Source organism: Abramis brama, assembly GCF_963993115.1.
Source record: "Abramis brama genome assembly, chromosome: 21".
NCBI classification, from domain to species: Eukaryota; Metazoa; Chordata; class Actinopteri; order Cypriniformes; family Leuciscidae; genus Abramis; species Abramis brama.
In genome coordinates, this window is record NC_139983.1 from 12,399,578 (window position 1) to 12,413,049 (window position 13,472).

General features: G+C 37.7%; 1 protein-coding gene across 2 annotated transcripts in view; it reads right to left on the reverse strand.

Moving 5' to 3' along the window:
* Positions 1 to 13,472, reverse strand: part of snap25b (synaptosome associated protein 25b) — a 45,103-nt gene that overhangs the window by 11,826 nt on the left and 19,805 nt on the right. For both annotated transcript variants that reach the window (XM_084096469.1, XM_084096468.1), the window contains exons 2-4: positions 6,648 to 6,777; positions 3,901 to 3,942; positions 1,801 to 1,849 (exon numbers count right to left, since the gene is read on the reverse strand). In XM_084096469.1, coding sequence (XP_083952595.1) covers positions 1,801 to 1,849; positions 3,901 to 3,942; positions 6,648 to 6,719 — 163 coding nt within the window. In that variant the 5' untranslated portion in view covers positions 6,720 to 6,777. The remainder of the gene's footprint in view (positions 1 to 1,800; positions 1,850 to 3,900; positions 3,943 to 6,647; positions 6,778 to 13,472) is intronic.

The window sequence follows — 13,472 nt, forward strand, 5'->3', positions numbered from 1 at the left end:
CTCGTGGGTTCAAACCCCACTCCTGGTAACAATGATCTATTCTAGCAAGAATTAGTTCAAGAATGTTGCTTTATATTATGAAGATGAGATAAATTTGAATGTATATCAAAGGAGCATTTTCGGCATCTACAACAACTTCAAAGCGACCAGGATGGCCGAGTGGTTAAGGCGTTGGACTTAAAATCCAATGGACAAATGTCCTCGTGGGTTCAAACCCCACTCCTGGTAACAGTGATCTATTCTAGCAAGATCTATAGTTCAAGAATGTTGCTTAATATTATGAAGATGAGATAAATTTGAATGTATATCAAAGGAGCATTTTCGGCATCTACAACAACTTCAAAGCGACCAGGATGGCCGAGTGGTTAAGGCGTTGGACTTAAGATCCAATGGACAAATGTCCTCGTGGGTTCAAACCCCACTCCTGGTAACAATGATCCATTCTAGCAAGAATTAGTTCAAGAATGTTGCTTAATATTATGAAGATGAAATAAATTTGAATGTATATCAAAGGAGCATTTTCGGCATCTACAACAACTTCAAAGCGACCAGGATGGCCGAGTGGTTAAGGCGTTGGACTTAAGATCCAATGGACAAATGTCCTCGTGGGTTCAAACCCCACTCCTGGTAATCAACTCTTGAATGAATTAATGCAAGCAAGCTGTTTTATCTTATAGAGATGAGAGAACGCATACAGTATGAACATGTGTGTTCAAACCCCAAAGAATTCAATACGGTAAAGAAATGTATGTGCTTAGTTATAAGTTTTGCTTGTAAAATGCAAGGATTTTTCAAAGAATGTAAAATCTCAACATGTTCTACCCGTAAATAAAACAGATGGAGTAGCATACCTTTGGGATAGTACCCAGAGGTTTTAGGCTGAAATGTGATTAATGAGCTTCTACCACTGTGCCCTTGAGTTAGACAACCGACTTCATGTTGTTACAGCAGGAATGGGCATTTAGTAAAAAAAAGAAGAAGACCATTTTGATTGCTCCCTTTATGTCTAGTGAACTGCAAACTGGAATCCTCCTGAGCTCTAGGAGACTATTGCATGCAGCAATCAGAGCACAGCTTTACGTATGGGACGTGCTGTTGTTCTGCTCCAAAACTGGAGCCAAGAAAGGTTGTGGGATCATTTAAGGTAGGAAATGGATTGTCCTGAGGCAGTCTGAGGAACACAACATATATAATTAAACACAACGAGAGGAAGGGCTGTATGTTGTTTTGACAGACTAATTAAAATTTCTCTTCCATGGGGAAAGGAACTCTACACTTCGTACTATCCACATACAACCGAATAAAGCCTCAAGCAACATAAGGGCTTAATTTATCAATAGAGATGTGACTGCTTATATTAAAATGTCACATCATTGAGAAATCAATTATTGCTTTATTATTCATTAAAATGCCTATGCTGTTTGTGGAATTGAGTGTGTTTGCCTAGTTATCCTGAAATGGCAATGAGTGTCAACTGGAAAGTCTTTCACCCCAGGGATTGTACACAGATATATTTCATCTGGTGAAGAGGAGAGCGGTTTGTCATTACCAGCAACATCGATCGTTCATTTTACCTCTTACATGACTCTCAAAGCTTCACTTTTGACAAGACAGCCTTATGTTTATGATCATATGTTTAAATCGTCATTATGCATATTTCTTTAATCTGCAAAATAGCTCATCTAGAAAAAAGCATTGTGCGTAACCTCTAGACAGTTAAGTTTAAAATAAGCAAATAAAAATGACTTACTGCACAACCTCATTACATGATTCCACAATGTGTTTTTCGCCGTAACTTACCTCCCTGTTCATCCAGCATAACCAAAGTTCTGATACCAGCATCTTTACTCTAATCCACCAAGAATGGCAAAGCAAGAAAAAAGAGGAAATAACAAACAAATGAGAGAAGCCTACAGGTGAAGATGACATTCATACATATTCAGGTCAGATATAAGATGATAAAAGAACAGCAGGGAATAAAAGAGTCTCGGCAGAGGACAGACAGTAGCCCGCAGCTTTATCACAACTATTGAAATTCTTCACAAGTGTTTTTTTTTTTTTTTTTTTTTTTTGTCAGGAAATTAAAAGAAGGCAACGAGGTGGCAGACAGTACAGAGCTAAAATTAGTTCAGAATTGTAAACAGAGCACTGGATTGAACTGTAAAGGTACGAGAGTATGTGTGTGCAATATGACGAGTTCTCTGAGGCACACGCTGTTCTATTGACCTAAATAAAACAGCTGATTATCTTATTCCGAATCCCACAACACCTCATTATTGTAACTAGATTATCAAGCAGTGCAGCGGTTATAGCACCAAGTATACCTAAAGGGAATCTCTTCACATGCAATTTAAACATTTTTACTTCATTTAGTCAAATATCCCCACTCATCAACTCGTTTTATAGTAATAATAACAGGTATGCGCTCAGCATTTAATCAAAGTGACATGTGGCATAATGGAAACTGGAAGCACCTAATATGAAATTAGATGCAAGTACCTGATGGAAGCATTATATTTGTTCAGCACTGGTGAACTTTAAAGTTCATTAGCAACCCAAGTATGCAATTTTCTTTCAACAACGGCTAAACGGAGCGGGGGAATGATTTGTTCACAAATTTGGATAACCAATTTCAAGATTTAATTTACTACATCTGGTACTGTTTTCAATAACCATCAATATACAGACCAAATATATTACATACACTAGCATTCAGCTATAGGATCAGTCTTTTTTTTGTTTGTTTGTTTAAAAGAAATGGATACTTTTATTCAGCAGGGATGCATTAAATTGATTGAAAAATACAATAAAATCTTTGTAAACACATTGTTGCAAAAATCTATTTCAAATAATTGTTATTTCTATTCAAGAAAATAACTGAAAAAACTGCTTTCAACATTGATAATATTTATAAATGTTTCTTGAGCAGCAAATCAGCATATTATAATGATTTCTGAAGGATCATATGAAATTCATCATATGAATATCTACATTTTTAAATATTAATATACAAAACATATTTTACATTTATTTGAATGTTTAAAATGTTTTTAAGTTATTATAATATTTCATAATATTACTGTTTTAATGTATTTCTGATCAAATAAATGCAGCATTGTTGAAAATGCTGCATTTAATTGTTATATTGTTATATAACATACTGACATAATTTTATATAATTTGTCCATTATAAAATACGCAGAAAACCTTGTGAAAATAAATAACAGCAAAAACAGATAGAGGCTAAATGCAACTTGTATAATTGTGAAATAATGTGATCTTTGTATAATTTCTATTACATACATTTTGTACATTGTTTTGTAATTTTTATATATAAAAAATTATATAAAAAAAATTCTTATATAAATATAAGTCTTTTTTTTTATTTTGTCTTTTGCATTTGGCCATAAATAAAGTATCTTCTACTATTATGTGTGCGAGCTCCACTCTTTGTTGAACTTTAAAAAATAAATAAAATAAACCATATGATTTATATATTTTCTTTCACATTAAAACTAAAATCAGGCTTCTGGTCTTTATAATGCCAAACCAACCACAATCTTTTCTGAACAGTATCTCATCTCCACATGTGGGGTCAGGGGTTTTTGATCCCTATTAGACACTAGAAAGACTCATTTTCTCTCCTGTGTCTCGACACTGCCCTATCAGTAACACATAGATGGAGTTTCTCTGAAATCATTATTGATTTTTATCACAGAGCGGAAATTTGGTGCTATTTCACTGTCTCGATTTCTGACCTTCAGAGGCCATGAAAACAAGCAGCGAAACAACCTCTTAGTAAAAACAGCTTTTCACATACAGCCAAACTGAGTTTGAATATGTGATCACTGTGTATAATTTCCAGTTTATTGCTATCACTCAGTTAACTCAATATCTTACCTCTTCGACCAGCTGCAGCATGCGGCGAGTACTCTCCAAAGACTGTAGAAAGAAAAATATACTTATTACTCACAATAACCTCAACAGTTAATACGACCCTGCTTGTTGTATGAGTTTTCATATTGTCATTTGAATGTGATGTGTTGAGGCATCACAGTTGATACAAGGCCATAATGTTCATTATGTCAGTTCTGACAGCATGTTACTAATGGCTGCCAAGTTCAGACTGAATTGAATGTACAGCCATTTCTGTTCCCCCTTCCTTCCTTCCTGTTCCTTCAAAGAAAGCTCAAGATAGTATTATCCACTCATGAATATTTAAAGCTCTCCCATTCCAGTCCAGTGTATATATCTGAGCTGAAGAAATATGACTGCGCAGCGCCACAGGACGCTCAATAGCAGGCTAGGATAAAAGATCATTATTGTGATCTCTATTTTCTATTAAGAGCTATCATTAAGCGTCATACCGTATATCATATGGAACCATACACCACCTAGTCATTGTGAGGCCTTGAAGGTGAAGTGTGTAGTTTTTTTCATGTTTTTAATGTATCCAAACTATTCAAAGACACACACAATACTCAAATATATACCTCAAACTGACTGTCAAATAGCAAAATTGCAACAAATGTAACATCATTGCAAGACGAAAATGCATGCAAAATTGGATATACAGGAGTAGTCAAAAATGTCAGAAATTTACGTTAACTCACAGCACAGCATTTACTGTGAACGGAGCTGCTCTGAGACGCGAATAATGAACTGTTTGTGTGAACACAGTGCACTCCGCTCTTAAACCCGGCACAACAAACTAAGCTATACACCTATTTAAATAAAGCATAGCCTTTTGCCGTGTGATAAGTGCACTAAGCTATATCGCAAATTCGTTTTTTGTTCGATTGACAGATGCTTTGCCAAAGCAATGGCACAAAACAAAATGTTAGTGATCTTTAGGTTCATTATGAAACTGTGGCGGGACAGATTAGTCTATGTAATTAATAGGAAACACTGATTCATCATTGTAGTTTTATACAGAAATAGACATTCAATATAGAGTGCGATAAAGCAGTATAATTATTCTGTTACTCACCTGTTATAATTTATGCTTGAAGACTTTGATGCAGATAGTGTTTTATCTTTGGTTTGCATAGATTACATACAAAAGCGTTACCTTTACTAGTCAATTCATGTGAAATATCAAGCCACCCGTCCTTTGTGTAATAATCAGGTGATCTCTTCTCAGTGAACTGTAAAGCCGCAAGGCGTGATATAACAATAGATGGTGGTAATGCACAATTTCAGTTTGCGATCTAGTCAGAAGAAGACACTGCACTTCTTTAATACACTGCAATTCGTCAAAACACAAAATGGAATTTAGCTTTTGGTCACAGTACATTGCTACTTGCTGGAAAAAATAGTTTGTTACCGACGAAGCAACTGAGATACAGTTAAGCTACTGAAAAATGTAGTTAAGTTAGTAGCGTCACTACTTGTAGATAGCTATTCCCCAACACTGTCAAGCAGTGTTAAAACAAAAATTATGTTATTTTTGGATTGATTGAGATAAAAAGTGCTTTCTTAAAGGAATAGTCCATACATAGAAAAAAGTCCATACAATGAAAGTTAAAGGGGTCCAATGTAGAGTTGTCAAAAGCACCGACTTCAGTACCAAGACGGTACTGAAATTTAAAAAATGTGACGACACCAGCATTTCCCTCTAGCATTTTGAACGCTGTCGAACGGATTCTTAAACACCTCTGATTGGACATTGTGTTGACGTGCTCAACATATATGTCTCTGATTGGCTACAATGATCAACTCTTCAAAAACATGCTGTCTTTGACACTCTTGATCGAGAGCTTACACAGATACACCCGGGAGCGTTCGAAAGCAGCGTCTATGAGTGGATCCGTCCATCAGGGGATATATTAGGGATCCGCTGATAGACGCCTGCTTTTGAAACACTCCCGTGTGTATCCGTTTAAGCGCTCAGTGAAGAGTGTCAAAGATGTCATTGTTGATAATTGTAGCCAATCACAGAGCACGTCAACACAATGGCCAATCAGAGGTGACAACCTCTCAACACTTTTTGACAACTCTAGTCCAATGGGTACAATATATTCTTGAAAATATCTTCACCTGATGCATACCAGTTTGGAGCGACATGAGGGTGTGAGTAACCGATCACAGAATTTTTATTTCTGGGTGAACTGTCTTTTTTTTGTGTCAATATATCCTAGTAAAATATTCAAGGACCTATGTGCAGTGGCCATGTTAATAAAAATCCCATGCGCAATACTATTTGGATGACATGGTTAACCCTCCCACATGGAGTTGTGTGTCAAAGTTCTGATTGTTCAGCAGGAGGCCAGTGTGATTAAAGGTCTATCAAAGCCGGTGCAGAACCCCCACTGGGCAGGTGCTGTGAGGGAGGCCGTTTCTGCCTGAAACGAGTGCGGTGTGGAGAACCTCTCGCTGATCACCACTGCTTCTGGTAACCAAGCAGCCTCCCCTGCTCCATGACAAATGGATGAGCAGTCTTAATATAGCCGCTTCTTTTTGCACAAAACGGATTTATTAATTCATGGATGCTCTTTAGAGTGTTTCAGTCTTCTACTGAACGTCTGGAAGTCACGGTGTGTTCATTCTCCTTCACGCCGGGACAGGTCTATTTATATACAGATGCTGTCGTATTAAGGGTTTATTTTTAGACCTGCGTCGCCCATGGAGGTTGAAGGTGTACTTACCTCATCGCCCAGCTGATCAGCTCTGGCCTGCATGTCCGAAAGCTCATTGCGCATGTCGGAATCGTCTGCCATGGCTGTGGAGGGATGAGGTACTCGCCTCTAATTGGGAAGTGTAGCTCTTACTTGAAGGCTGGAAAAGAGATGAAAAATGCTTTGTGTTAGGCTATGTCAACAAATACACACCAAAACGATTACTCCAGATAGATCTGGTACAGAAGTGCACAAAAACGTTCAAGAACATATTGCTGAATGAATAATCAGAATTTATAAGTGACTCACACAGAGCAATGAACATCTGTATTTTATTCCATTTCTATTTGAAGAAAATGATAGGGCAGGTATTGCGTGGCAGTCAATATATTCAGATTCATTCTCAGAAATTGACTCATCAATTCAAGAACTCAGGTTTCATAACGCTCACGAGAGAGAGAGAGAGAGAGAGAGAGAGAGAGAGAGAGAGAGAGAGAGAGAGAGAGAGAGAGATCCTGGAAAATGTGTAATGAGAATTGCATTATAAATTCATTGCTACTACCAAAAATAGGCTACTGCAGCCCAGTCAACATAAAATCAAAACTGACCATATTCATTTTCTAAAAGCACATTCCTGATCATATTGTGATCATATATCATAACAACTTGCTCTGCCTATGAAAGTACTTTCATGTTGGCTGATGTCACCAATATCCATCTAATCATTTTATGATGGATCAAATTAAGCACCATCCTACATAGTCTAAAAATACATCTGATCACAGATATGAAATGGGTCCTAAGTACCTTTTAATGTTGACTTGAAAGACAAATGCCCTATCTAGACTGACCACAGGGTCATTTTAAAGAGTGTTTATACAAATGTCACAAGCATCTATGTTAAGGGTCTTGAATGCTTTCATAAATGCCACAGTGTGTCTCATGTACCATGGAGATTATTTGCGTTTTCACTGAAACTAGAGCACAAACATATAAAAATGCTTTTATAATCTAGTTTAAATGCAGAAAAGCATTGGATACAAGTGTGTAATGTTGGCTACAGCATCATCTTGGCATCCTGGCACTGGCATGTTTCCCTTATATTCCTCATTTCCTGGCACGGAAGATGTTTGATCCGCCTACTGTTGATCATCATATGGACCAATCAAAGATTTTGTCAAGATCTACCACCTAAGTATAGAATGTGTCTCTTTAAAGTCACCATAAAATCAAAAGGTCAATTCTTGTGTTTTTATGGAATATTGCAGTATCTATTATAAATGATACATCCGTGCACATCATTTTTTTTTTTTAAAATTCATGTGCTCTTGTAATCTTTAATCAAAATAACTTCCCCTCCCTCTTGCAACGACATCTCTTCTATGGTGATGTGATTACTGACGTGAGGGCGGGGCAACCTGTCACTCACATGAGATCAACCAATAGCAAACCACAACAATCCAAACATCTAATCAATTCCAGATGGACAAAATCAAGTACCACCCAACATTTCTTTTCTTGTCCGAGAAGCCGTTTCACTCAGATATTCATCACAATAAGGAAGAAAATACTATTGCAATATCGGTTTCATGCCAATAGAGGCAATATATTACATTTAATTTATGCATTCAACACACATTTCTATCCAAAACCACTTATAATGCTTTAAAATGAGTCATTTGATGACCTTAGCATTGCTAGCATTGTGCCAGTTTAGCTACAGTAACAACAGTCAACACTTTTTTTTGTCCGCTTGGATGGTGCCAAGAATTCCATGCAATGTTACTTTAATCAAGTGTGAGTTGGCATCAAGTCATGTAAATATATTGCCAGAAATCTGCTGTAACTGCTGCCGGTCCTCTCTGTCATTAGGCATTCGTCCTGTGCCAACTGGAAAAGGCAGGAGGCCTCTGATACTCCATCTTCTCCCTGGCTGCTCTATATATCTCTCTTTGCTCCAGTGGTGAGAGGTCCAGAGAAATCACGAGTAATTAACTTACTCTCTTCTCTATTATAGGACAATTAGATTAACTAAAGAATCACATTCATACAGAGCGTCAAGCCGGAAGGCTGCTGATCTGTTGCATGAGGCTGGCGCTTGTGGCTTCTTGGTTTTTATTATTCTGTTCTAATGTCTCTCTTTTGTTTTACAAATGAACTAGCTGAACTATCAACAGCCTTGTAATCAGAGGCGTTTCCTCTGAGGAGGCAAGGGAGGCAGTGCCTCCTCAATAAACTGGATGAGAAAAGAATCAGCGCGAGTCTGTATCTCTCTTGCCTCCCCTGAGCCCATTGAGTTTTAACAGACCCCCTAAAGTGTGCGCTGGGTTTGGTGGGGGGTAATTGAGAATGAATGGAGGAAAATGCCTCCATCGTGCTATGATTGAATATGATTGGTTATGATTGTATATGATTAGTTCACACGATAAATCCCACCTCTTGTTTTCTATCATGTTCGTAAATCGCTCTGAATGAACAAAATTATGGCATTAATGGGACTACTAATTAAAAAGTAAGTAAACGACTCACTTAGAAATCACCATTTTATGTCATGACAAAATCAAATTTTAAATGGCCTGAAAACATGATGACTGTGTTTTTTTTAGTGAGCAATCAATCAGCTTGGTGAAATTAACGATACATCATTGTGTCTGTGATCAGTGTTTACCAAGCTTGATGACTGATGAAAATTAGTAGACTATTAAAATAACAGCTCAACATCAGTTCACAAATAAAATATATTGTTTAAATTGTTAAAGCCTTTAGTTATTATTTTGGAATAAATAAAAAAATGCTTTAACACACTAACTTGATGAGATTTATACTTTGTTTTAATTAATAGTTCCTGTAAAAAGGGCTTATAGCGACCAGAGCACTATATCATTTTACTATTATGATTGTTAGTATCAAGATATTAAAAATAAATAAAAAATACATAAACAAACAAAGGCGGCCCGATAGGTAATTATCTGGCAGGGTGAAAATGATTGCAGCAGGTTTTATATTAATGTTATGATAATAATTCTCCCGTAAACAGGTTATACCCCTATGACATCTTAAAATAGTCTTGATAATAAGTATTATAATCTCTTGGGGGAAAAAAATCAGTGTCAAATACAGTCTATGACTAGTATAAATGTTTATATTTAAATGAATGGAGAGTCCCATTCCATCTAACATTTAGGGCCCTATTTTAACGATCTGAAACGCAAGTAACTTTGTGGGCGGATCTTGGGCGCTGTTGCTATTATACCAGCGGGATAAATGACTCTTGCGCCCGACGCAAATCTAAAATGGGTTGGTCTGAAGTAGCTTCATTATTCATAGGTGTGGTTTGGGCGTAACGTGAAATAAACCAATCAGAGCGTCATCTCACATTCCCTTTAAGAGCAGACACGCTTGTTCTATAGCGGATTCCTACTGTAACGGCGGATTTGCCAGGCGCGCGCCGGCAGCGGTTCACAGCCGAGGAGACCGACGTTCTCGTCAGGGCCGTAAAACACAGAGAAGTGACATTGGGGATGGAGAAACACACCCAAATTAACTTCGGTTAAACAGCCGTATGATAATTTGGGTAAATGTATAAGCTAGATGTATGCTTTTATAATAAACTGCTATCTATCTATCTATCTATCTATCTATCTATCTATCTATCTATCTATCTATCTATCTATCTATCTATCTATCTATCTATCTATCGTAATAATGTATGATTTGCAAAAATGAAAACTGCTGCTTCTGTGTAGATGAGAGAATCAAAGTGTATGCGCGTTGTGCACACGCTGCATTGATTATGGCCAAGCATGCGCCCTTAAAATAGCATATGAATAACAAGCGCAACACACCACTGACTTTAGACCAGTTTTTTTCGGTCAGTGGCGGAATTGTTTTCTAAACCTGCAAAACAGCATGAGGGAACGTTTGTGCCGGAACACGCCTCCTCTTTGCGCTGAACCGCCCCCGGGAGCGCAAGTGTATTTCTTAGTTAACCGACGTGCGTCTGTGGAGGGAAAAGTCCGCTGTGCGCGGGTGCAAAATAGGAATGATACATGCGTCGGTGTACAAAGTCAATTGCGCTGGGTGCAAGATAGGGCCCCTACTCACATAAGCATAGTAGAGGAACTCCATCCTTCATTAGGCAGATTTATATTTATTAATTTGTATTTCATCAATATCTTGACTAAAAGTTCATTTTCACCTGTTTTCTTTACCGAACTTACAGGAGTTTGATGACGTGACTAATGTGATACTGAAAGCTGAATGGCTTGAATGGTAACCGCTGACAATGACTGGTTTTGCAAATTTAGTTTGCTTCATTTGTATATCCACTCTGATTGGTCAGTTTTATCATAAGTGAACTTCTGTCATGACAACTCTCAGAGAGATTGGCATGGTAATGGATATAGCAATGTTAATGTATTTGGTCTTGGCGGAATAGATCTGCTATGCTGCTGCAGAGCAAGTACTGAGACTTACTACTGCTAATACATTCACAGACATTGCTTTGAGCATGTAAGACATGCTGCTGCTGCTGCTGCACATGTAACATACATGAAATAACCCCCGTAGCAGATCTATACAGGTGGAGCTGGGGAAGTGGAGGGTTTTTGAAAGCACGCTGCAGACTGCTAAAGGCAAACTACCAGTATTTGAATGTTGAGCAGCGAGTTTATTGGCCGCTGATGCAACAGCAACCAAGCTGTGCTATGTAGATAATGATATGATCGCTACCAAGTGAGTTAAGGACCTATCAGCCTGCGCCATTTAGAGTTTCATGACTGAACTAGATATTTTTTAAGCTGTCAGCCTCCTCTAACATTCATGCAACGATTAAAACCAAATTCCCTTTAGGTAAGTCATTTCACTCGGCGGCCATCTTTGAAACACTTCTCGGGCAGCTTTTTCAGTCATGCAAGTACAGCTCCTATCTCTTTGAATGGGGAAACATCAAATTCTCCAAAAGCTGCTCACCAAGCGTACAAATAAATTTCATATTTGAAATCAAATCACTAATGAAATCTGACAACAACAGTCTCATAAATTTTGTTACTTAATTCTCAAATCATGACGGAAAGAATATTCCCCAGCATGTCTCAGGCTGGACCAGCCAAAGTGCATGTGCAGTCATAAGTGCATGTCTCAGAACACTGACTGTTTTTATAGCATCCAGAGCTTCTGCAGTGAAGCGATGACTTTTCCAATGGGCGCTTGACTCTTTAAAACTCTATCAGCTTTGTTTATGAGGCTCAGCCACCTCCTCTGACGAAGCACTAGTGGAAATTAATAAACTACCTCTATGTTTTATGATAGGATAGCTGCTAAATAAAATCCATATTTTATTAGTGCTGTTATGTTATTTTGCTTGTGAACGACTCAATGTTATTGAACGAATCTGTAGAGTGACTCATTCTTTCATAACACTCAGTCACTCACCTTTTGTTGTAATGATCACAGAATTAATCGGCAAACAAACCTGAACAAATGTTTTTGTTGAACCGAATCAAACTATTCAAAGTCACTGGAATTAATCAAAATCCCTACGACTAGGCTTTCCTGGGATGTGCAGTAGTTTGGGAATCAAGGATGTGCCAGGCCCTTCAGTAAAGTCGATTCCCTCGTGGAATCAATTCTTGATTCTCAATGCCTCAGAACTGATTCTTTTTGGGATCGACTCCCAGATTTACTAAAATGTAAATCATTTTAAAGCATTATTAAAGTTTCAAGTACAAAAAAGCACATTTAGGGAATAGATTACTTTTAATAGTTCAGAATTTATATTAATCTGGACGAACTCAAAGGCATGTTAATATTTGCATGCATGCTGCATGGCAAGAAAACACACAAATCTATAAAAGTGGAAATAGGTCAGTCTATATGGAGCACATATAGTATTAAGATTCCCACTCCCTGTGTCATCCTCAAAAGCTATTTCTCGTTCCAGTTCTTTCTATGGAAGCTGTTATAAAATAATCATTTGTGAGGAAACCTCAGACTGCCATGTCTCACACTTCCACTATCGCACTGGAAATGTAACGCCTCAAAAAGTAATCGCCAAGACTCCTCAAGTGCCAATTACGTTCCGAAAGAGCCACATCTTATGGGGGGAAAATGAAATTTCTTACAATACTTACAGCAGTCACTAAAGATATACTGACAGACTTTCATTCATCTACAGCACATGAAAATGATGGCTCAGAAATGAATCTAAAAGCATCCAGAAGCCTAGAGCAAAGTTTGTCATTGTGATTTTATAATGTGTGAGGATGCTGAGGTCAAGCCCATGATGTGCTACGCAGACTGATTTCTATGTGGCAGAGGCTGGAATCTTCTGTCGGTAAGAGCAGTGGGTTCAGAACTATTTTTGCTACATGAGTCGACAGATATTTAATGTTTCATGGCCATAAAACAGCATGGAGTGCAGCGCATGAAAAATGAATTACGCTTTTATTTTGTTCTTTTGCGAGCGCAGTGAACGGCGTCAGAAAAAAATTGTTGGGATGTGGTTTGTGGATCCGTCACCATCTAACACAAAATAATTCAATATTTTTCAGACGTTTGAGCAAAAATAATCACACACTCCCTAGAGAGTGTGCCATGGTGTGTGCTTTTCTTTCTGTCGAACACCTCAGTTCAGTAAAACCATATTTTTTTGTTGTCCATCTCTGTGCAGAGAACAACAGTACTTGCTGGTTATTTAAAGCACTCTTGTTAAACTTGACATTTACGACTAACAGTTAAATTTGAAGGTCACAGGTGACCTTGTCCAAACACATCATTGACAAAGGCTGTGTTCAGAATCTCTTGCTGTTTCTGGATTATACAGTGTACTGCGCACAATATAATACCTGGATCACA